This window comes from Perissodus microlepis, chromosome 8 (assembly GCF_051167445.1).
Source record: "Perissodus microlepis isolate ML-2025 ecotype Zambia chromosome 8, ASM5116744v1, whole genome shotgun sequence".
Lineage (NCBI taxonomy): Eukaryota > Metazoa > Chordata > Actinopteri > Cichliformes > Cichlidae > Perissodus > Perissodus microlepis.
The window spans coordinates 351,101-377,500 of record NC_140468.1 but is presented as its reverse complement, the minus strand read 5'-3'; the positions used below and the strand labels follow the sequence as shown (position 1 = coordinate 377,500).

At 49.2% G+C, this 26,400-nt stretch overlaps 1 protein-coding gene across 5 annotated transcripts in view; it reads right to left on the bottom strand.

Annotated features, from left to right (window-relative positions):
• The window catches only part of ankfn1a (ankyrin repeat and fibronectin type III domain containing 1a), an 84,497-nt gene that overhangs the window by 35,883 nt on the left and 22,214 nt on the right, over positions 1-26,400 (bottom strand). For 2 of the 5 annotated variants that reach the window (XM_084936873.1, XM_084936871.1), the window contains exons 7-8: positions 7,143-7,341; positions 1,846-2,056 (exon numbers count right to left, since the gene is read on the bottom strand). In XM_084936873.1, coding sequence (XP_084792999.1) covers positions 1,846-2,056; positions 7,143-7,341 — 410 coding nt within the window. Of the gene's footprint in view, positions 1-1,845; positions 2,057-7,142; positions 7,342-13,420; positions 19,970-26,400 lie in introns of those variants that run through there. The other 3 variants (XM_084936874.1, XM_084936875.1, XM_084936872.1) reach the window with 3 other exon arrangements.

The window sequence follows — 26,400 nt, the reverse complement described above, 5'->3', positions numbered from 1 at the left end:
GTGTGTTTGCGTGTGTGTGTGTTTGTGTGTGTGTGTGCGTGTGTGTGAGTGTGTGTGTGGAGGGGTGAAACAGGCCTAAAGAGGCCCAGGTGCAGGAGACTACAACATGAGCCAGCTTTGTGAGGACCTCGTCCTGTCTTTGCGTCCTATTGGTCGGTCTCACCTTCACTGAACTGTTGTGCGTTTGGGAACAGAAGCTTCCTGTCTGACATCATCAATCGAGCAGAGTGTTTTAAAACTGGGACGACAGCGAGGACCCGAATGAACTTCCTGTTTCCTTCAGCGAGTTCTGAGACCACAAACCTGCCAGGAAACTGTTTCCTGATCCCTAATCAGAGGTGTCGCCCTCTGCTGGCCATTAGAAAACCTGCAGGTTAAATGTGGAGAGACCGGGTTCCTGAGGTCCTTCAGAGTAAAAGCCTCTTCCATCACGACTCCGGTGTTATTTCTGCCTCCTCTGCACTCACTGCCACCGTCACTCTCTGTTCTCGTGCTTGTAAAGCGTCCTTGGGTCTCCTGAAAGGCTTCATCGCCGTAACCTGCTATTACTATTACCGTGTTTACCGTGGTTTGTGTTCAGCGTGTTCTGCTTATTGGAGCGTTTTCATCCGCAGCTGTAACTCTGACAGCCGTTAGTGTCGGGACGAAATCTGCTTAATGAAACCGTTTCTCTTATTACATCGTTCACTGAACGAGAAATAAAGTCAGACTGAAATCTGTCTGCGCAGCCTTAAATTCAGACTGTTTTCTGTCTGTATGCACGCTTACCACCACCGCCGCCACCACTACCACCACCACCGCCACCACCACCACTACTACCACCACCACCGCCGCCACACCCACCACCACCACCACTCAGCATAACTCAGTGGACTGGCCAGTGTGCTCACATTAAAACATTAAATGTAATGTGTGAGCTGCACATTTCAGCAGCTGCAGAGTGAGAGCAGGGACTCAGAGCTGGGATGTTCTTCAGACCTGCAGGTTGTCGTCGACCCCGCAGCTCCTGAGAGCTGCAACGATCATGTTTTATGTAGCGCGCTGCCAAAGGTCGCTGTGGTTTAATTAAAGCTTAATCACTGATCCCGGCGCTCTGAACCACAGAACAACCCAACGACACATCGGCCGGCAGCTGGTTTACAAATCAGTTATTAACCAATTAGCAGTGATTACTGATGGTGCCACAGGCTGCTAACAGTAAAAACGATCAGCAGCACGATGGAGCCGTTTCTTTGGTACTTTCTGTTTATGCGTAAAAGATTTCTTTATGTGAAGAGTTTCTGGAAGCGTTTCACCAGGAAGAGCCGACCGACACTCCGTCAGTCCTCTGAAAGCCTCTGTTGGTTTTTTCACGTCTGAATTGTTGAGCGAACGCCGCTGCAGGAGGACGTGCTTCAGGTCTCGACTCTTTTAGTGGCACAAACGTCTGTTTTCTGCCTCGCACGCCACGAAAACCCAAAACGCCCACATCTGACCCGAGCGACCTCCTGACAAGCGTTGACGGGACGTCGGCTCTGACGGCTCGCCTGTAAATGAGGTTTCTGTCAGACTGAAAGGTCAGGCGGGCACACTCCATCAGGCGTGACAGCTGATAAAGACGCGGAGGTAAGACCGAGGAGTCTCCCGGCTCGTGGAGCTGTAATTGGCCTCGTCGCTGCAGGCTTGGAGTGCTCGCACAGATGAAGCACAGCACTCGACACACTTTCAACCTTTCGAATCACAAGTGACGGCCCGGCGACACAGATTTACAACACAAAGTCTGACACGTTTAAAGACCAACACTCGGACGCTGTGTGTGCTGCAGTCTGGCTTCAGGGCCGAACCTGCCTGATGTGGCGTACTCACAGTGCGGGCTCTCCTTGCCGCCGGCTTTCAGCAGCAGCTTGGCGATGGGCGTGTTGTTGGTCATGATGGCGATGTCGAGCGGCGTCAGGCCCTGGCTGTTGGGAGTGTTCAGGTCCAGCTCCTCGGCCGAACACTGGTACAGAAGGATCTGCACGGCGTCCAGGTCCTGCTGCTCCACCGCCTCGAAGATGCAGTCGCTGCCCTGCATCGTCTGAAAGCGAGAACCAGCATTTTACCAGTCTGGACACGTGGTCACGTGACTTTATGACACAAACCAAAGGTGAAGATCATACAAACCTGGAGCCAAAACAAGCAAAACAACAGGAAGCTAAACAACAACCATCGAACGGCAGCGTTTCCTGATCCACAGTCGGAGCTTCCTGATGGTTCGTGAGCCCACAGTGTCTGAAACACCGAGCTCTCTGGGCGCTCGCTTTACACCAATCATGTCATTAAGCAGCCTGAAGCCGCCAGATGTTCCATCAGCTGTTTGACATCTTCAAAGAACAGAGAACATTTCTCAGTTTGCACGTGTGACGAGTTTAAAAAACGCCGCTGCTTGGATCATCTGTACGTCTCCCACCTCGCTGCTTCATCCCCCTCAGACCTCACGTGCAGCATCCTTTCAGGCGCCGCGGGGACATCACCGCGTGAAACGGACACGTATGACATGTGTGCGCGATCATGTGGTTACCATGGGAGCAGGCGTGCAGGAGTTTCGTCAGTGAGACGAGCCGTCCTCAGGATTCCTGATCTCTCCACGTTTGTGCCGAGACACTGTGTGTGTGTGACTTGAGTCTGTCGGTGAGAAGGTCAAAGGCCGGTGAGCTCAGGTCACATGACACTTTATTCAAAGAGGAAGCAGCTGAAAACGACCTTTTTGCTGACGTGGACGTTTCGATGAGATGATTTGAGTCACTTTCACTCTTTAATCTGCTGATTCTGAGGCTACGTCCACACGTACACGGGTATTTTTGAAAACTGAGATTTTCCGTTTTCGTTTTAAAAAATAATCCCGTCCACACGTAAAGGCAGAAATGAAGGAAAACGCTGCTGGGAACATGCCAAAGCAACAGGTGGCGCTATATTCCTAACCGTGTAGAAATGTTGGCCAATCAGAAGTCTAGAAGCCTCGGTGGGAAAAAGTAAACAAAGCTGGGGCACAGAAGCAGAACCGAGTGGTATGTGTGGAGGGACAGTAGCTGTGTGTGTATATGTCAGCATTTAAACACTGCAGAGAGTAACAGTAACAGTAACAGTATTGTAGGAATTCATTTCACCGAAACAATAACGTGGCGCACAGTGTGACGTCAAAAAAGGCGCACACCTTTGACGCTGCGTTTTCTGCGTTTTTCTCGTCCACACGTAAACGCAAAAACTGAGTTTTAGAAAATATCCACCCTGGCCGGCGTTTTTAGAAATCTCCGTTTTCAGTGACCGAAAACGCCGTTTATGTGTGGACGGAAGGTGCAAACGCATAGAAAAATCTGCGTTTTCAAAAATACCCGGGTACGTGTGGACGTAGCCTGAGTCTGATGACTCGCTCGAGCGTCAGCTCAGTGTCTCTGAAACGAGCCACCTCACTGAGCTCACAAACAGCGAGTGAAACCGTGGCGACCTGAGATCTGTCATCGCTGACAGGATGAGACCAGCAATGTAAAACAAAGTCTGGATTCTGACGAGCTGTCGAAAACTGACCAGCAGAAACTAAAACAGAGCAGTTATCATGTATTATTATCCTACTTTAATCACACTGAACTGGATTCTTTTGTTATTATTTTAATTTAATCTTTTGTAAACAGCAAAAGAAGAATTTTATTATTCAGGGAAAAATGTTTCTTTACTGACCAAACTTCAAACTTTACTTTAAATACTTTAGAATTTTACATACTTATACTTTATACTTTGTACTCAACAGTAATCACACTTTATTTTATTATAAGACTGGGAGACATAAATAATACTGTAATATAATGTAACATGAATGAATGTAACTAATGATTAATTCATTCATTTATAAATGCACTGTAATTTAAAATGATCACACCAGAATATTAAAACTTTACTTATTTATGGGTTTTATAGTTAAACATTCCTGTAATTATTATAATAAATATACTGCATTTGCCATATATTATAATCACATCGTCATATTACACTCATCATACTGCAGAGTAATTACACTACAGTATGTCAGTTACAATGTAACTGCAGTGAAATGACAAACCCAGTCTCATGCTCTCATGTTTAACTAAAGTTAAACAAATTCTTTATAAACTGTATTAAACTAATTTATTAACGCCACAATGTAATTATAAAAATGTAATAATAATATTTATATAAACAGAATATTTCACTGTATTTAATCACAAATAATGTAAATACAATATTTATAATTACACTATAATTATTTATTACAATTCTGTACTAAGATGTTTATTTATGTGCTTTTCATTTATTATCACTACACTTTATATTACACTAATTATACGACAGTTACACTAATGTATTGTAATTACACAGTAATCTATTTAGAATTGTGGCAACTCCAACATACACCAAAGTTGTATTCAGTGTATTTGCACTACGTTTCTCGATGTTTCAGTTTAACCTGAATGAAAGAGAGACCACATGTCAAACCCGAGTGTTGGAAACGACTTTTTGAATGTTTCCTCCTCACAGAGTAAAGAAGCAGCGAGGAGGAAGCTGATGAAACGGGAACAAAGTGTTTCTCTGCTCAGGCTGGAAACGGCTCCTCTGTTTCCTTCGCTTGTCTCTGTTGACGCGACGGCAGCGAGCGGAAACTTTTTGTTCTTTGTCAGGCTGACAGAGGGCGGCAGCGACCATCCACAGCGTGGCGGCTGCTTTCAGGTTTATCACAAAGCGTGTGAACAGAGAAACACATCCTGCAGGCCGCTGCGTGGCTGTTATCGCTGAGGGCGGCGCCGTGCTGAGCTATGCCTCCTGAAACCACAAAGCCTTTAACAGAACACAGAGCCGGGTGGTGCAGGTGGAGCTGCAGACCGTCAGACGCGACGTGGGCCCTCGTTTAAAGTTGGATCAACGCTGATTCAGGACCAGCTTGGGCTGATTTAGCACCTGTCTTGGACTGGTTTGACTGGTTTCTCTGGGAGATTTTCACATCTTTTTGGAGGCTTCTGGATTTAGAAACAGCTTTGAGGTTTTGAAGTGGCGACATCACCAGTGTTGGTTTGTCTCACTTCAGTTCTGTTAGTGATGTTTCCACCTCTCTTTGACTGGATTCGATTCACCTGTGACTGGGTTTGGATGTGTTTCCTGGACACTCGCCTGGTGGACCAGTCACAGTTTTTCAGTCCGTGTCGGTATCTTTAGGATTAAGATCAATGGTTGTGGTTTTAAACTAGTTCACAATCGTGAAACACTTGTTGTGTGGACTGAAAGTGTCTCATGTAGTCCTGGAGGTTTGCTTTCCTGCTGCCGAACGACTCTGAACAATCTGCGGCAGAGGTTTAACTTCTAAGAACTAAAGACAGTTTCAGGTGCATCCCTTGGGAGCGTTTGGGAACGAGCTTCCATCGTCCTGGATTCAGACGGTTTCGAGGTTGAACTTGTTTCTACTTGTTACTCTGAACCTGGTGTTGTGTTTACACCAGAGATGGGTTTGAACTTGTTTGGTATGGTTTACTATCTCGACTGGTTCAGCTGATACTAATTTACAGCTCAGATTTGGGACGTCCTTGAGAACTCGCCACAGCTGTTCTGTGGACACTGGACTCCCATTGGATGGTTTTTGGACTTTGTTGGGGTTGGTTATTATCTTTGTTTTGGAGAACCTGACCCTGGTCTGTGTTTTGTGGATTTGTCTCCCTCCATCTGCTGCATCTTTGTGAGTTTGGGCTCCTGCAGAATGAACGCGGGGACCTTTGGATGGTGGAGATTTGGACTGTGAGCCTAAATGTGAGCAGAGTTCTGCAGATCGACTCGTACTCGCTGAGCTTGGAGGCTTTTGTTTCCTCCCCCGTCTGCCTCTTTGTTTCATGTCTGCTGCTGTGGCTGGTTTGTAAATGTCAGCAGGCTGGCAGAGAGAGTTCTGGAAAGCTTTACACACACACACACACACACACACACACACACGTGTGCAACATGACCTGTAACACTTGTCACACATGATGAGTCGCAGCAACCAAATGTTTCGCAGGGCAGCAGGAAGGCGGCGACGATGGCAGCAGACAGAGACGAGCCTGAGAAAAGATGGCGTGTTGCTACAAACCAAAGACGGCGTCCACAGTGTCCTTGAGCGAGGCACGTAACTCCACGTTCTCAGTTCACCGAACTCTGCAGCCGTGGAGTGACGAACAGTCTGTCTTTACGATGCTGGTCTGAGATCAGATGAAAGACGCGACAGTCGAGAGCAGAGGCTCTGACGACATCGCCGGTAACAGAATTAGCGAAGCGCGTTTATCGATCCTTCTGTCAGAGACGGGGTTTCCCCCCGTCAGGCCAGCCATCGCCACGGCAACATTAGTACAAGAAAAAAGCATCACATGAACATGTGGAGAGTTTATCACAGCTTCATGATCAGGATACAGGAGTTTTTTAAAGACTCGATCTGAGCGAATACCTGAACATCAGTGCCTGCACGCTCTCTGCGTTACTGTAACAGCGCTGTGACACCTGTGCTACCTGTAATTCGGTGCTATGTAAATAAAACTGAACACATTGTAATGATGATTAAAACACCTTTATTCATGTTTTTGTGCCGTACGTTAGCGTTTTTATTCAGAAAACAGTTTCCAGCTGCTGAAATGTGAAGCTTGTTTGCTGTGTGAGCGTAAAGCACGTCTGCAAACAGACTCAGCGATGTGGTGACAGGATAGTTTCACTGCTGACTTTCACACTAATCCCAAGACGTAAAGAGACTTCCTGTTTGCAGCATTGATGAAGACTGGATGAGTTTCTGCTAATTAGGACACACATTAAAGCTGGAGGCTGACTAAGAGCACGCATTAGTCAGTGCGCCCCAGGGTGGCTGTGGCTACAATGTAGCTGCCATCGCCAGTGTGTGAATGTGTGTGTGAATGTGTGTGTGAATGGGTGGATGACTGGATGTGTAAAGCGCTATACAAATACAGGCCATTTACCATTAGCTTAAATGGATTTTTGAGCGATGAACTGTCAGAGTAACATCGGCCTCATGCGGCTCTTTGTGTTCAAACCCCGCAGGATTCATATCCAGCGTCTGTGCTGCGGTTAAAACAAACCTGCCGTGTTAACTCAGTAAAGTGATGCAGTGACCGAGGCGCGCCTGAACTCACCGAGGCTTTACGGAGCCGATCCGTCTTGCCAAAGAAGTAGGCATCTTCGAAGGAGGAGGTGCTTCCTCGCAGCTTCTCCGACAGGTTCCTGTAGAGGCGCTTGGCGGCATTGGGGGAGGCCGGCCCGCCGGGGCACTTCCTGGTCTGGGACAACTGTAGGTTCTGCATCTGCTGCGTCATAACACCCGGGAGGCGTCTGCTGGGATGGAAATGCAAAGATCGACGTTAGCTGTTGGGATAAAGCGTCGGATACAGACAAACAGGGATCACATGTGTCATCAAATGTTAATTACAGGATGAGCTTTGACATCCTCATAGAACCAGAGTTATGCTGAGCAACCACTGCTTACTTTGGACCCGTTACCATCACAGTCGCTGGAGGATCCTTTACATCAGTAATGCTGACAGACTAGATCCTAAAGCAGCTGCCAAAACCACCAATCAGAACCTCTGAGGACGTCCACGGTTTTACAGCACGCACCAAAAGTCGAGGCAATAAACACGTTCGTTTATCTCAGGTGAAAATAATCCACAGACTCTTCCATTAAGTCTCAAACATGATTCAATTAATTAAAATAACTGTCTGTTACTCGAATCTCCGTCTTTGACCAGAAAACTGTCAAATTATATTTCCCACAAATGAGCCAGGAGGAGCTGAAGTTTGTGTGAGCTCGTCGTGGATCAGGAAGCGTAAAGAGTCAAACTCGATTAAAGATAATGAATATTCAGCCTTTATAAAAGGCTGCAGCATGTATAAAGTTTCAACCTGTCAGTGCTCCCGCTCCGCTTGAAACCCCTTCAGCCGTCGCATTGTCAAAAAAATCCATTCAGTTTTTGATCAGGCAGCTAAACGGCTTCCCGTCGCCTCCGGCCCTCGCTCGCTCTCCGCATTACGCCGGGATAAGTTCAACATGTCACTGAAACGAGGAGACTGTCAAACGGCTCCTGCAGGGAACTAAAGAAGGAAAAGCTGCTCTCGCTGCTCAGCCTCAATGGAAAAGAGAAACACGTTGAGTCCTGTCAGGGTGGAGCAGCAGGCTCCGCTCAGGCCCAGAAACTCGGCGTTTACCTGTTTGTGCTTTTTTTCTTTTGCATCACTTTGCTCTCTGCACGCAAAACAACAACAACATTTTTAAAATAGGAAACATAGTCAGAGCTGCTTTAACTCACAGATTCAACACAGTACTGGAAACATTCCTTTTGGTCCACGGTTACATGACATCATCGTGACATCATCGCGACATCAGCTGCAGATTTGTCGGCTGCATCCATGAGGACAGTCCCATTCCTCCACCTCCCAGAGCTGTTGGACCCGTGACTGTGGAGGCCGTCTGAGGGCAGTGGACTCGTCGTCATGCTCCATAAAGCAGAGATGAGCTCCTGCTGGAGACACTGTGGTCGACGGACCTGGTCAGCAGCAACCGCTGACACGGGCAGGATGGATCCGTGCTACCAATGTCCACCAGCCGACGCTCATCGGACCAGGAAGTGTTTCTCCACCTTCCGGTGTCCGGGTTTGTGAGTCTGTGTGAATCGTAGGCTCAGCTTCCTGTTCTCACTGACAGGAGTGACCTCTGACCTCTGACCGTGCTGCTGCTCCCTGGAACTTTTCTTTGTAGACTCAGAGGTGGTTGGTGGGAAAATCCCAGTCGTGCTGTGTTCAGAGTCCCTGATTCAGAGACTGATGCTGCCTTGTGATTGGCTGATTAGATATTTGTTTGAGCAGGTGTACCTAATGAAGTGGCTGGATAGTAAATGATGTAAAAGATGAAGCAAAAAGTAACACCTCCACTCAGCCCATGTGCATGAGTCTGACAGAGCTGCATGATGTGACGCCTCCAGCTGCAGACAGATGTTTGCTGTAACACTTTTCCAGTCGTTATCATCATAATGATCTGTGACGTCGGCTCGCTCTGTCCGCCGTTTGATGCATATTTAAGCTCAGCGTCGCCTCGTCACAAGCTTTTCTCTTATTACTGCCTGACTTTTCTTCTTCACACCTGCAGCGAGGCGCCCCCGGCTGGTACCCAATGAAAACTGCCGCTTTGCCCAACCATCGTGGCCTCAGTCCAGTAAGACCACGCTGACCCGCCACGCTGTGGCTGATTGGCTCACTTACTCCGCGCCGTGTGTATCACAATCATCACATCAGAGGGAAAATGGGCTTCGGCGGCTCTGATTCTGAAACCAGAGCTTAATTTGCTCGCAGGATGGCGAGGACGGTCGTTTAGAATAGCAGGTAATCAGTCCGCTAATGAATTTGCCATAAAAACCTGCTGTTAGCAAAATGACTCATGATTGAATCCTGCAGCCTCGAACACAAAGGAAGGGAGACTGGATTAAAAAATACATCTCATTTTAAAAAACATGAAGAGCTGAACGCTAAACTGCGGGGAAAGCAGAGGCAAACATCACGTATTTAACACGATTCAGTGTGACGGCATTTAGAGCGGCAACTTTCATCAGGATGTGGGAAGCACAGAATCATTCAGGAGCAGATGATACAAACCAGTACAAGCGCCCATCCTAACAAACCCAGTGTGACCATGGTCTCCTGTGGACAGCTTGGTCTGGTACCATTTCTCACTAAAGCAGACTCACACATTTACAGCCCGTTCTGGTCTCCCCCTTCATACCCCCTGTAGGGGGGAGACTCACTTTAGTTATGTATTACTAACAGAACGAGTGACAGCGTAGTGTGACACGGAGCTGCGTCAACACCAGGAGAAGAAACAAACCTCCTTTGGGGTTAAGTCAGGAACAACATGTGAATGTTGAATTAGCTGCTTACAGTAAAGTAATGTGCTGAAAGCAGCTGTTCAAAAAACATTGGAGCATTTTAAACCCCACACAGGATTTCTGTGGATACAATTCAATTCAATTTATTTATACAGCGCAAAATCACAACCACAGTCGCCTCACGGTGCTTTATATTGTAAGGTCGACCCTACAATAATACATACAGACAACAATCATATGACCCCCTATGAGCAAGCACTTTGGCGACAGTGGGAAGGAAAAACTCCCTTTTAACAGGAAGAAACCTCCAGCAGAACCAGGCTCAGGGAGGGGCGGGGCCATCTGCTGTGACTGGTATCCAGTATCCACCCAGCAGACTAACAGAAACCAGAGAGGTCGTCACGGAGCGTGTTTTTAAAGGTCATGGAGTTCCACAGGGCTCTGTTACTGATCCTCTACTTTTTATTTACGTTTCACTTATATTCTTGTTTGTAAAACGACAAAATGTTTCCTCTTTCAAAACAAATGCAGAGGGGAGGATGTTTTTATAACTCACCTGTTTAAATTATATTCAGGCTCAAAGTTTGCAACATTAGGGGCGGGGCCTCTTTGACTGACAGGTGGATGGTGCCTCAGGCGGCTGTCTGCTACGCTTCACCTCAGCTTAGGACTGAACCAGAGCTGTGGGCTGTGTTTATGCTGAGCCTTTCTAATGGGGCCTGACTGATATTGGAAATCTGCTGACAGAAAATAATGTTTACTTTCAGACACGAAACAAATAGATTCCCTGAACATTTATTATGAGTAGCTTTATTATTTACTTGCTTACACCATTCCCCACTGTTCAGGTCAGCTGGTTGATTTCCTGGCATTCCAAAAATTTGTGTAGCCAACAGGGAAGCTGCAGAGTGCCCCCTGGTGGACAAACTATGCAACATCAAGTCTGAAAACATCCATCCATCCACCTTCATCCGCTTTATCCGGAGCCGGGTCGCGGGGGCAGCAGCCCAAGCAGAGAAGCCCAGACCTCCCTCTCCCCAGCCACCTCCTCCAGCTTATCCGGGGGAACACCAAGGCGTTCCCAGGCCAGCCAAGAGATATAATCTCTCCAGCGTGTCCTGGGTCTGCCCCGGGGCCTCCTCCCGGTGGGACATGCCCGGAATACCTCACCTAGGAGGCGCCCAGGAGGCATCCTTGTCAGATGCCCGAACCACCTCAGCTGGCTCCTTTCGATGTGGAGCAGCAGCGGCTCTACTCTGAGCCCCTCCCGGATGGCCGAACTTCTCACCCTATCTCTAAGGGAGAGGCCAGCCACCCTTCGGAGGAAGCTCGCTTCACGAGATCTCGTTCTTTCGGTCACTACCCACAGCTCGTGGCCATAGGTGAGGGTAGGGACGTAGATCGACCGGTAAATTGAGAGCTTCGCTTTTACACTCAGCTCCCTCTTCACCACGACGGACCGGTGCAGCGTCCGCATCACTGCAGCTGCAGCCCCAATCCGTCTGTCGATTTCCGGCTCCCTTCTCCCATCACTCGCGAACAAGACCCCGAGATACTTCAACTCCTCCAAGTGGACAGTTATTTGACTAATGACAGGGCTGCTGGTTAATTTCACTAAAACACTGTCCACTCTGAGCTCCAGTTTTGGTGAGTAAAATTCGAGGCTTCTGACTGGATGTTACTGATTATCAGATTATTGCGTCTGTGTGAAGCTCTCACACCACTACAAACAAAAGCATGGCGACAACCATGAAGCTAAGAATCATGGGTCCGGATGTTAGGCTTGCTGTGCTCACCATGGCGAACGGCGGCATACAAATGACATCACATCCACAGACGCTGCAGAGCGACCTTTGGTCTTTGTAACACAGAGAGACGCTGCAACAGCCTGAAAATATGAAACGTTCTGCACGAAAACTCGCAGGTTTCCAGGTCGGACTGGTTCTTCTGCTCCTGTATCAGCACTGATGTGGCGGTTCGGCCTGAGCGGTGACACCTATCGTCCGGGTGGAAGCCAGTACCCGCCCTGGTGTAAATGGACAGGAGCTGTGCGAAGCGGCCACTGCTGTGGACACAAAGGGGCCCTCGGGCATCGCAGAGGTTTCTTATCTTTAAGGGCCCAGCTGGCTCTCTGCAGCTGACACGACTCTGTTAGAAATAATTGGATTTCTTTGCTAATCTTGAGCATCTGTAACCTGGAATAACCAGAACCCCCATTGAAAGGCTAATTTCCCCTCCAGCTGTGAGATCGGCTGCTTTTACACCTTTCAGGTCTCAGCTCTTGATCCCGCTTCAGATGATTCTTCTCATCATTTCACTCGTTTCTTTGTGGAAAAGCTCTCAGCCTTCATGTGGGTAAAAGCAAAGCTGTGCTGCAGTCAGGAGGGAGTCAGGAGGGCCTGAAGCTCATGCTTAGTGTTTGTTAATGTTACAGTAATGGCTCACACACAAACTGTGTGTGTGTGTGTGTGTGTGTGTGTGTGTGTGTGTGTGTGTGTGCGCTGGTCACTGATGAGAGAAAAGTGTAAATTATTAAAGAGGAACAAATTGGTTTTGTAAGTGTTGTGAGGAAGCGCAGTCAGGAGGCATCGCATCGACTTCACTGTAAAAACACTGAAATATTCATTCACCAATTAAAACAGCCGCTGAAGGTGCAGCGGTTTACTCTCTGATGACAGAATTTGTCAGACACCTGCAGCAGGTGAGCCCCGCCCCCCACCTGCAGGCGCTTCCCCAGGTGAGCTCAAAGTCTGCCCACTGCTCACCTGTGAGGATTAATGTTGGACAAACTGCAGATTTCTGATTATTCAGTGCAGGTCGTGCAGGCTGACTCAGAGCCTCGCAATCACGACACGTTTGTGTGCGCTGCAGGTTTTCATCACCATCGTTCTCCAGATCAGTGAGTGACTGGAAACAATGCAGCCTTGAAACAGTCAGTGAGCTTCCTGTTCACACAGACACACACAGACACACACACGCACACACAGACACACACACGCACACACACCTATACACACACACAGACACACACACACATACACACACACACACAGACACACACACACACAGACACACACACACATACACACACACAGACACACACACACACACACACACACACACACGCACGTGCGCACACACACACACACACACACACACACACACACACACACACACACACACGCACGCACGCACGCACACACACACACACACACAGTGGGTGGGTGAAGTATATCTTCAGCTTCTCAGGAAAGCCCAAACAGCTCAGGGAGAAGAGGAGGAGAAGAGGAGGAGAACAGCATGTACGTTCTAACACGCTGCATCGACCCGTGAACCTAAAAATCTGCTGCTGTGTGAGAAGACTTTGTTCAGTAAGTGATGAGCGTCTGTGGGGGAAACGCCGTGGATCCACGTGGACCGTACCGCGGTCCGGGGTACACCTGTCGGATCAAAGTTGTTCCTAAGCTGCCGAGGCGGAATAAAACAGCTAAAGTTTGGATTCTGTCTCCGGATGCTCAGCGAGGCGCCGCGATACTCACGGGAGAAGCTGCGGGTCGGGTCCTCCGAAGGAAGTCTACCAGGCTGCTCAGCAGCAGATCTCTCCCAGCGCAGAGGCTCCTCGGCTGGGTTAAATCTCTCTGACTGAAGCCTCCCGGCAGCCTCCGGCTCTCTGCGGCATCTCTGAGGGGTGGGGGGGGGACTCCAGCCGCCCCCCAGCTACGATGCTTGGTCCGATCCGGGGGTGCGAGCGAGCGAGCGTCTATCTGCTCTCTGCTCCGGAGCGCCGGCTGAGACTGAGCGGACACCTGTTCACCGGAGAGCGCATCGCAACGCACACACTCAGCAGAGGGAGGGAGGAGTAACGATGTTTGAGAGAAGCACACACTCTAAGAGCAGGAGTGTGCGATGGAGGAGGGGCGGCAGTGTTTGAAAAGCCGGAGAACAAAAGGGGGAGAGGAGGGGAGGCAGCAGAGCGAGGAGGTGAGAGACGAGGTTTACTGCAGCTCGCAGGAATCGAAATCATCGTCGGGAAACATGAACGTGAAACGATGCTGCGAGCGATCGTCAGTCAGACCCGTCAATCCTGAGCGTCTCTGATGACCCGCACTCGGAAACAAGACGCGTCAGCCTCAACGACGCCAACGGTTTAACATCCAGGTCTTAGAATCATTTAGAGCAGATTAAAGAGAATAAAAGTAAAAATTCAAGTAAAACACTTCAATCAAACTATATTTCTGAGCAACACTCAGCATTCTGCAGCGAGAGGAATCTCTGTGTGCGATTCCTGTCGGGTGATGAAGAGCAGCTCGAGCTGTTCTCAGTCCTCAGGCGCAGCGAGGAGTAAAGAGTTCCTAAACACTGCAGTTAGTTTGTTTCATGTTACCATCTTCAACTCGCTGTCGTTGGGCAGGTTTGACGTCAGGACGCTCGGAGGCGAGGGCGGCTCGACCGCAGCAACATGTTTGTGCTCGTGTCAAAGGTCACGTGCTGGATTTGAACCTGCGACGCTGGACTCCCAGGTATCTAAGCAGCTGTTTGCTCCCACCTGCCGAGCCTCTTCTTTACAACCCGGCGTGGAAAACTACCGACCTCCCCGGGACATTAAAGGAGCAGTTCGCACAAAACACAGCGCGGACGCTCCAACGGGCTGAGGGTCAAAGGTCACTGAGTGAAATCAGAGGCTGTCGCCGCGGTTTACAGTCGGCTCATGTTTGCTCTGCCTGCCTATGAGGTCACATCACAGCTGACGATTAGCGTGTGGAGGTTTGATCTTCCTGTAAAGGACCATTTCTCCTGATCTGACGCTCGTCATTGTCATTCTGCACAGCACCTCAAACGCCTCGACCCACAGAAAAGCCTGCAGTCACACTCTTCTCCACAGCGCCGCTCCTGCTCTCAGCAACATGAACAGTCACTGAGCTGATCACAACCCAGCAGCTCCGACAGGTTGTTATAAAGTTATGAAGCCTCGTGCCGGTCGGTCGAGACGACGGCACAAAAATCAAACGCAGCTGTAAACGTCTAAAATCCGGCTGCTGTATTTGTGACTCGCTGCGAGCCGCACTCACAGCTGGAAAACAAATCCCGGTTTTCCAACTTTTCTTCTGGAACGCCCTCAGCTCAGGAACTCCGGACTGTCTGAGGGTTTCAGAGCTTTAAGATTCCCAGACTGAGGAGGAGAGCAGACAGATGTGAGGCTGATGAAGCTGGAAAAGCTAAACTGAGTAGAAAACACGTAGAATAAAGCTTTGTAATGAAATACAATAATACCGTCTTTAAAGCTTTAAAAGCTCCTTAAAATACAGTCAAATTAAATAAAATAGAATAAAAATAAATTATTAAAGAACGAGCAGGACTGAAGTCTGAGGTGGCGTTCAGACCAATCATCCGTGCAGATGTTTCCGTGTGACCATCAGCTGAAGTATTTTTTTTAAATTGTGGATAGAAGTGTGAATGAGGGGTGCGCTGCTGAAATGTGTCCCTGTGGAAACAGCAGCTGTGGGCGACAGCACGAGATCGGGGTTACTGACTGTAACTTCAGTTCTCTGAGTACAAGCGCAGCCCCCCGACTGGCGCACCATCACAGGTTCGCCGCAGTCAGACATGATTCCAGAGTGAGGCGGGGCTTAACCTCACTTCCTGTCTCGTTGTAGCGTTCTGAATCCACCTGCAGGTGGGTGTGCGGTGGAGGAGCGCCAGCAGCGTAAACGGGACGTTTATCTGAGTTCACAGCAGATAAACATCAAACATGGAGATGAATCGTCCTTCACAGAGTTTCTGTGTTTGTTTACAACATTCAGCTCAGCACAGAGCGAAGCTTTAAAGACCTTTTTTTCAGTTTTGATTCATTTTCTCTGCAGGCCTCGATCTGAAGGTCGCTGCTTTCCCTGCAAACGAAAACATGATTATTGGAACTATTTTGAGCTGCGAATGAATCCATACGTGAGCTCCTGCGAGCCGAGGCCAAAGCAGACGGCGGCGTGTTTGTTTATGATGAAGGACGGTCACAGGTGCAAAGGCTTCCGCTCGGTAACGAGCGATGCAGCAGAGCGATGCAGCAGAGCGATGCAGCAGAGCGAGCTCTGCGAGACGGTACTGTGCATCCGCAGCCTGCAGCAGCCAACAAACAATCCGGTTTGACATCATGAACACAGAAAACAATTAATGTGCCGCGGAGACGAGCTGCGGCTGCTGCTCATTGGCTCAGAGCTGCCACAGCAGCGCTCTGTTTCCATGGTTCCCATTCAAGCGCAACAGGTGAGGGAGAGACGGAGGGAGAAACAATGGAGGCTCCTGCAGGTTCAGTTTGCACCACGCAGGCATGCACATCACCTCATCTGAATATTTGCACACACGCCTCTCTGCTTTGACTTTCTTCAAAGCAGAAAACACGCAAAGATCCGCCACCGCCGCCGCCTCGGGCAGAGATCTGCAGCCTGGAGTAAACGGTCCAACATTTCCCGTCTGAGAACCACGACCTCCATCTCTTACCCTCTGGGCCCAGAGTTCTGCCTACAGGGACAAAACAAACCTCGCTTCACTCACAACCAGTAATCAGATTAATCTCACCATGACTCCCAGCAGGAACATTTCCACAGCAGAAAATAGTGAAAACATCCCGAGCATCACTGAACGCCTACAGCTTTCACTACTTCAATATGACAGGAAAAAAAAGCTTTCAAAGTATTTATGTGAGTGAAGGAAACGAACATCCTGTTCTCTGAAAAATAACTGCAGCAACATTCGGGACGAACTCCGGCTGTGAAGCAGACAGCAGCCAGGTTTCACACCTCCACATCACAACACCGAAAACACGTCGCAGCGTGACGGATCGTTTCTGAACATCCTCTTTTGGAGAAGATCAGTGAAGTTGCTCCTGTCTGTCCGATGGGTGGAAGGAAAATGATGCTGGAGTATGTTTGCTCACAGCCTCTGCTGCACAGTGTGGGAGCACGAATGCTGCTTCAGTTCCTGTAACAGGACTTAGGTACTGACCAATCACGTCAAACCAGGCCTCTTCATAAAGGTGAAGGGTCTGGGACCATCAGCTGTCATCTGAAGGCGTTTCATTTTTCCACATCTGTCCACAAACACTGAAACAGGAAGTCCTGGATATTTACTGGATACACACTGTTGGATCACAGTGCACTGTTTCACTGTCATTATTGGAAGGTTGTTGGTGGCGTGCTGTTCTGGATACAGGTCGCAGCAGATGGCCCCGCCCCTCCCTGAGCCTGGTTCTGCCGGAGGTTTCTTCCTGTTAAAAGGGAGTTTTTCCTTCCCACTGTCACCAAAGTGCTGCTCATAGGGGGTCATGTGATTGTTGTCTGTATTATTGTAGGGTCTACCTTACAACATAAAGCGTCTTGAGGTGACTACTGTTGTGATTTGATGTATAAATAAAACTGAATTGAACTGAAGACTGTTGGTTTGTCTGGCGGTCGCTGTCGGTGCTGGCTGTGGCTTACTGTGGTTGGTAATTGATTAGGGGTTGGTTGTAGTTGTTATGTTTGTTGTCAGGTGCTGTTTGGATGCGGTTGTCGTGCCTGAGCCGTTGCGTTGTTGTTTGAAGTAAATGTGATACTGTGTTGCTCTCCTCCTCTGCACTCCTGTCAGGCTGAACTAAAGCAGCGCTAAAAGCCTCTGAGCCGCTCACAGGTCATTACTGTTTAACAGCTCTCTGCAGCACAAACAGTGACTTAGTGAAACACCGCTGCTCACTGGAAAACCAGTCGAGGTGTGAGGAGGACGTCTCCGAACAAACCCTCCTGTCTGCGCGTGTGATTGGTCGAGGCGCCGATGTTGTCTCGTAATGACTCGTCGCTGACAGGATGTCGAGTCACGATTCTGCAGTATAGCACGAGGAGACATAACTTTAATAGTGCGCCGTGTGTGTGTCGTGGTTTACGAGTGCGTGGGAGTTCTCCTCGGAGAGCGTGTGTCAGCGAGGAAATGACTCGCATCAGTCACAGAAATGGTGCGTTAGTGGCTTCCCGGGCGTCGCACGACGACTGTTATCCTGCGCTGATGGACGGCCTCCGCTCGCAGCGGCGTGCCGCAGACTTCCCACGCTGATTCAGTTTGAGCCACCGCAGGGTCCGCTTCAATTTTACCTCTGCAGCAAAAGTTCAATCAGTTTAAGTCTGACCTCGTTTGTCGGTGACCTTTAAATCCACCATCGGCTGATGTGAGCTGAAAGCAACCTGAGGAGAAACACCTCCCTCCCCGCTGCGCCTCACGCTGTCATGACTCCGCCTTTCACCAAAATCCAGCTTCACAGTTTACAACACGGGCTGGATTTAAACGAGCGCGTTCTAATTTACTATAAACGTCCTGTGAAACAACAAGCGAAGCATCACGAGAGAAATCGATGACTTGATACAAGACACAGCGGCAGCGTGAGGACGCGATGGGTCAGATCAGGTGTGCAGCGGTCAGAAATAACCAGACGTGGTCCACAGAAGGAGAACTGATGGCCTGACTGAGGAGGGGAGTAGCTGCTGCTCTGACAGGAAGGAGTCAGAAGGATGGACTCCTGTAACAGGTGCTCCGGTCTGCTCCTGGATGACCACGACACCTCAGGTGTTTGACCCGAGACTGGATTTCTCATCTGAAAGGCCTCTTCAGTTCTAACAGGTCATCCTGAGAGTCACATGAGCCCGGGCGTGAGTGGAGACTGGACCATCCAACCACGGCTGCTTCAGCAGGACTTTGACAGCCGCTTTCATCTGAAGCACTGAGGCCTACTTTAACCTGGAGGACTGAAACCCTGCACAGATATAAACCAGGTGGTCACTTATCTGTTGTGGGGACGGCGGCAGGATGCACTGTGGGATTGTTCGGGCCGGTGTGACGCTCTGGGTGATGTTCTGCGGGGAAACCTCGACTGGCCTCTTCCAGCGGCGTGGGCTTGACAACATCAGGAAGGTGTTTTAATGTAATGGCTGCCTGCTGTAGTTAGTCACCCAGCATGTGCCTGTTCTTAAAGATTAGCTTGTATGGACTTTGACAGGGGAAAAGCGCCCCTGCTGTTTGCATCGTTCCTCTAAAGTCCAGTTTAGTCTAAGTATCCATGATTTAAGCCTGACATGACAGAAGGATGGAGAAATGAAGCAATGCAACAGCGTTCAGAGCAGAAAAACAGAGCGAATCTGGAAGTAAATGCTGTGAAGTGGCTGCAGAGCTGGTTTATAAAAACTGGTCCAGTAGCTGCTGGACTCGAAGCTCTGTCCCTGTTAACGTGTCAGAAAAGCGCGTCAGCGCCAGGAATGAGTCAAAGAAGTGCAAAGCAGGAAATCAGCAGTGAGTAACGTTTGATGGAGCCAGTGTCACAGGGCTCTGTGTTGTGTTCAAGGACACTGGAAATGTAACGCTCAAAGGACAACATGTGCTCCAGCGTTTTCAGCTTTCACCGCTTTCTTCTCTCGTGTTTTGATGGAAGTTTCAGGTGATTAAAAGCTTCCTTCATGCATTTCATATCAAACATACCTCTGAGGTGCTGAACACCATCACAGTTAATGAGCCTCGAGTCAGGTGGAGGTTTCAGAGAGGACGAGTCCATCTGAATTTTTAGAACAGCTGTGATGAGAAGAGGAAAGAAGGAGGAGCGCTGATGTGAGGACGTGTTATCCTTCACAAACACCTGAGCCTAAGCAGGGAGCCACCTGCTGCTGGATGTGACTGAGGCACAGCTCTGTTCTGCACAGCTCTGTTCTGCACAGCTCTATTCTGCACAGCTCTGTTCTGCACAGCTCTGTTCTGCACGGACCTGAAATGATCCAGGTTATAATTACTGCTGGTTAAATCCTAATGTGCAACAAACTGAAGCTCATGTTCATCATTCAGTCAGAAAAGCTGAGCGTCTTTCTGTGAGCGTGTTTTCTGTGTGAGGCGTCCTCACTCACGATCCACTCCACAGGCTAGTGCGACCGAAGAGCCGCAAACACAGAGATCCTGTGACGAGCCGTGACTCAGAAAAGTTCCAGTCACGACTGATTCTACTCAAGAGTCATCCTCTCAGTGTGTGTCCGTGTGTGTGTGTGAGTGTGTGTCTGTGACTGTGTGTGAGTGTGTGTCTCTGAGTGTGTGTGAGTGTGTGTGTGAGTGTGTGTGTGAGTGTGTGTCTGTGAGTGTGTGTGAGTGTGTGTGCATGTGTGTGTGCATGTGTATATGTGTGTGTGTGTGCATGTGTGTGTCTGTGTGTGTGTGTGTATATGTGTGTGTGTGTGTCTGTGTGTGTCTGTGTGTGTGTGTGTGTGTGCATGTGTGTGTGTGCATGTGTATATGTGTGTGTGTGTGCATGTGTGTGTCTGTGTGTGTGTGTGTGTATGTGTGTGTGTCAGAGGTTGTTTCCTGTTGTGTTCATACTGATTTCAGGAGTAAAAACGTCTCCTCATCCGTACAAAGTTGGCCTTCACACATAAACCCGTTTAGTCATGATGTGGGGACGTCCGCCTCTACGCTCACCTTTCGGTCCTTTCGGGGAAACAGAGACCCGCTCGGTTTGGTACAAACGTGAAGGAGAAACCATTTAGTTGATCTTCTGATGAATTCACGAGTCTGAGTCTTCACGGGGATGTTTATAAAAAACTCCATGCACCAAGCTGGGACAAGCCCCGCCCACAGACAGAATAAAAGCTTCCAGCTCTGAAAAGTCACTTTAAAAGTCGATGGCCTTCTTCCTGTGACTGAAATCAGCTGGTCAGGTGATCAGTCACCATTTCAAACCTTTATGACTGTAAAACCTTCACAGTCATGTTAAATACATACAAACTGGTTTGTTCTCTGCAGATAATTTCTACTGCTAGCGTCACCTGAACTGGACCTTTGTGCTGTGTTTGTGCTGCTGGAGCATTTTTAATGACATCATCTGACCAATAACACGGCTGCTGTGAGGTCACTGTAACAGAGACGGCTGCCTGAGGAATACAGAACAAGACGAGCGACGAGGCTTCAACGAGCGCTGCGTGGATAAAATCTGTCTGTTGGAGCGCAGCAGCTTGGAAGACTGTCAGCGTTCAGTTTTAGTGAGCGTTGGACACAGAAGAGAGATTTGTTGTCAGATCACAGAGAGCGCCGGCGAGCGCCGGCGGATGAGGTGTGTGATATAAGACGGAGGCTGGTCATTAAGAGCCTTAAAAGCAATCAGCGAGGTCCTGAATTGAATCCTCAGAGGCGAGGCGGCCGCAGCATTACGAGCCCCTCAGCCTGAAGACTTTCTGCCACCATAACATCAAAATATGAACGCACGCTGCTGCTGTGACCTTTCTGCTCTTCATCAGCTCAGAGACATCCAGCCACGAGGACCTCGGGAGAGCGATGCGCAGCTTCTCCATCGTTCATCAGCTCCACTAAACCTGCCTTTCCTCCTCCTTCCCTTTGCCATGGCAACCGGTAGCCAGAGGCCATTATTCTAAATGGCTACCTTGGGCCCATAATTGTGTGTCAGTGTGTGTTGCGGTGCTGCAGTTTCTTTAAACCACACACACTGACAACAAAGCGAGCCCGACCAGGTTCAGAGCGGTGCTGTGTTCTCTCGGTGGAACGTGCTGTTCTGCACGTGGCGTTCTCTGCATGCGCCTGAATACAGCGAGCAGAATTAAAGACGTCTCGAAGCCTTCCACTCCCGTCAGTCCTCGCACGTTTACCTCACAGCTCACACAGCAGCTTCCAGGATGTCCTGATGTCTCACTGACCAGGAGGGTTTCAGCTCATCGTCGTTACACTCTGACGGCGTGTCGGAGAAACAGCACGAGAGTCTGAATGTTTCAGATGCAACATGCAAACACACTGAAAGTGTTTTTGAAAAAAATTCATGTTGTGAAAAAAAGGATGGACATGAAGCGATGATGAGCCGGTCCTGATGCTGCCGGCAGCAGCAGGGAGGATTTCCAGGTTTGATCCCGGAGCGGGGGATCACCGTCACCCCTCCAAACTCCCCACATGGACTAAATGTGGTTATACTTCACTGTCATGGTAAAGAGAACACGGTGGACAGTCAGAGAACGAAGCTGATGAGCTCCATCCCATTCAGGTGTGTGAAATTCAGCGACATCAGCAAAACAGAACAAACGTCAGCCATGTGACCAGCATCACAGTCTAACAGACGTCACTGAGCTCCTGAAATGGGCATCGAGAAACTCAAGAAGCTTCTGGAAGCTGGAAAAGTTTAATTGCTTCCTTATTTAAAGCTCATAAAGCCACTAACGAGTCTGAGAGCTGCAGGTTGTAGTTTGGCTTCACAGGCAAATACAACGAACACAGATCAACAGGCCAATGATCACTGACTGGATGATGATGATGGAGCGATGGATGATGATGACGGAGCGATGGATGATGATGATGATGGAGCGATGGATGATGATGACGGAGCGATGGATGATGACAGAATGATGGATGATGGAGCGATGGATGATGATGACGGAGCGATGGATGATGATGATGGAGCGATGGATGATGATGATGATGGAGCGATGGATGATGATGACGGAGCGATGGATGATGACAGAATGATGGATGATGGAGCGATGGATGATGATGACGGAGCGATGGATGATGATGATGATGGAGCGATGGATGATGATGACGGAGCGATGGATGATGACAGAATGATGGATGATGGAGCGATGGATGATGATGACGGAGCGATGGATGATGATGGAGCGATGGATGATGATGACGGAGCGATGGATGATGATGATGGAGCGATGGATGATGATGACAGAATGATGGATGATGGAGCGATGGATGATGATGACAGAATGATGGATGATGGAGCGATGGATGATGATGACGGAGCGATGGATGATGATGGAGCGATGGATGATGATGACGGAGCGATGGATGATGATGATGGAGCGATGGATGATGACAGAATGATGGATGATGGAGCGATGGATGATGATGACGGAGCGATGGATGATGATGATGGAGCGATGGATGATGATGACAGAATGATGGATGATGGAGCGATGGATGATGATGATGGAGCGATGGATGATGATGATGATGGAGCGATGGATGATGATGATGGAGCGATGGATGATGATGACAGAATGATGGATGATGGAGCGATGGATGATGATGATGGAGCGATGGATGATGATGATGATGGAGCGATGGATGATGATGATGGAGCGATGGATGATGATGACGGAGCGATGGATGATGATGACGGAGCGATGGATGATGATGATGGAGCGCTGGATGATGATGGAGCGATGGATGATGATGACAGAATGATGGATGATGGAGCGATGGATGATGATGACGGAGCGATGGATGATGGAGCGATGGATGATGGAGCGATGGATGATGATGATGGAGCGATGGATGATGGAGCGATGGATGATGATGATGGAGCGATGGATGATGGAGCGATGGATGATGATGACAGAATGATGGATGATGGAGCGATGGATGATGATGATGGAGCGATGGATGATGATGACAGAGCGATGGATGATGATGATGGAGCGATGGATGATGACGGAGCGATGGATGATGATGACGGAGCGCTGGATGATGATGATGGAGCGATGGATGATGACGGAGCGATGGATGATGATGACGGAGCGATGGATGATGACGGAGCGATGGATGATGATGACGGAGCGATGGATGATGATGATGGAGCGATGGATGATGACGGAGCGATGGATGATGATGACGGAGCGATGGATGATGATGATGGAGCGCTGGATGATGATGACGGAGCGATGGATGATGATGACGGAGCGATGGATGATGATGATGATGGAGCGATGGATGATGATGATGGAGCGATGGATGATGGAGCGATGGATGATGATGATGGAGCGATGGATGATGATGACGGAGCGATGGATGATGATGACGGAGCGATGGATGATGATGATGGAGCGCTGGATGATGACGGAGCGATGGATGATGATGACGGAGCGATGGATGATGGAGCGATGGATGATGGAGCGATGGATGATGGAGCGATGGATGATGATGATGGAGCGATGGATGATGGAGCGATGGATGATGATGACAGAATGATGGATGATGGAGCGATGGATGATGATGATGGAGCGATGGATGATGATGACAGAGCGATGGATGATGATGATGGAGCGATGGATGATGATGACGGAGCGATGGATGATGATGACGGAGCGATGGATGATGATGACGGAGCGATGGATGATGATGACGGAGCGATGGATGATGATGACGGAGCGATGGATGATGATGATGGAGCGATGGATGATGACGGAGCGATGGATGATGATGACGGAGCGCTGGATGATGATGATGGAGCGATGGATGATGACGGAGCGATGGATGATGATGACGGAGCGATGGATGATGACGGAGCGATGGATGATGATGACGGAGCGATGGATGATGATGATGGAGCGATGGATGATGACGGAGCGATGGATGATGATGACGGAGCGATGGATGATGATGATGGAGCGCTGGATGATGATGACGGAGCGATGGATGATGATGACGGAGCGATGGATGATGATGATGATGGAGCGATGGATGATGATGATGGAGCGATGGATGATGATGATGGAGCGATGGATGATGATGACGGAGCGATGGATGATGATGACGGAGCGACGGAGCGATGGATGATGATGACGGAGCGATGGATGATGATGACGGAGCGATGGATGATGACGGAGCGATGGATGATGATGACGGAGCGATGGATGATGATGACGGAGCGACGGAGCGATGGATGATGATGACGGAGCGATGGATGATGATGACGGAGCGATGGATGATGATGACGGAGCGATGGATGATGATGACGGAGCGATGGATGATGATGATGGAGCGATGGATGATGATGATGATGGAGCGATGGATGATGATGACGGAGCGATGGATGATGATGACGGAGCGATGGATGATGATGACGGAGCGATGGATGATGATGACGGAGCGATGGATGATGATGATGGAGCGATGGATGATGACGGAGCGATGGATGATGATGACGGAGCGATGGATGATGATGATGGAGCGCTGGATGATGATGACGGAGCGATGGATGATGATGACGGAGCGATGGATGATGATGATGATGGAGCGATGGATGATGATGATGGAGCGATGGATGATGATGATGGAGCGATGGATGATGATGACGGAGCGATGGATGATGATGACGGAGCGACGGAGCGATGGATGATGATGACGGAGCGATGGATGATGATGACGGAGCGATGGATGATGACGGAGCGATGGATGATGATGAAGGAGCGATGGATGATGATGACGGAGCGACGGAGCGATGGATGATGATGACGGAGCGATGGATGATGATGACGGAGCGATGGATGATGATGACGGAGCGATGGATGATGATGACGGAGCGATGGATGATGATGATGGAGCGATGGATGATGATGATGATGGAGCGATGGATGATGATGACGGAGCGATGGATGATGATGACGGAGCGATGGATGATGATGACGGAGCGATGGATGATGATGACGGAGCGATGGATGCAAATCCTGATTTCTTTTTATATTTTTACTGAAATCATTTCGAGGCGTCGCGGTCGCTCTGACTTCTGTTCCTCCTCCTCTGATCCCGCCCACACCCTCCTCTGCATGATTATTTTCATTTTTCAAACCTCAGCAAGTCCACACACTCACACACAGACACACAGACACACACACAAACACAGACACACACACCCACAGCTGATCAGGTTTGTCACTCGGGGAACACAAAGCTCGAGCGGCTCGCTGCAGGCCGAAGGCTTCGTGAACTCGTTAGTTTCTGAAGTTCTGCAGCTGCGACAGCTGACGCTTGAACAAAGCTGTGAAAGAAGAAAACCAAAATGCGGCTTCAGAGAGGTCCTGAAAAAAGAGTCAGCAGGTCCAGTTCTTCCTGCAGAGGTGTGTTTGTGGGCAGCTGGGATTCCAGTGTTTCAGCTTTTGCAAAAATCTGTAGAGAAATGCGACTTTTCTTCTTCTCGTCACGATGCATCACGCGTGTCCTCCACAGAGGTTCGGTGAAAGACGAGCCCACATCACAACACGTCCACGGTCCCACCGGTGAAAGAAAGACACTCAGATCCTGTATCAGTGAAAGCTGTGAAAGGTTTTCAGACAGAAAGCTTCACATGTATTTGTTTGGAGTTCAGCGATGTTCTAAATCTGACGATGTCAAACACTACAACGGCGTTTGTGGTTTGAGAGAAGGTCCTTTGAGCTTTCTCAGTCCTGATGACCTCGCGCTTCTGTGGCCATGAAACATCCATCCAAGCAGAGAAAGACAGAGGTCGCATGAATCAGCACGAATTAAACTCTGTCCTGCTGGGAAGCACACCTCCACCACCCACACCTCCACATGCAGAACACCAAACCTGAGCTGAACTGAAACAAGCCCTAACACAGGTGTTCTTAATGTTTTGACTCACCTGTGGAGCTGACAGCAGGAGTCCACCGTATGAAGCACACACCAGGTTTGAATCTGGCTGACCTCCGCCTTCGAGGTCGCTTCCTGTCATGGCATCCGTCAG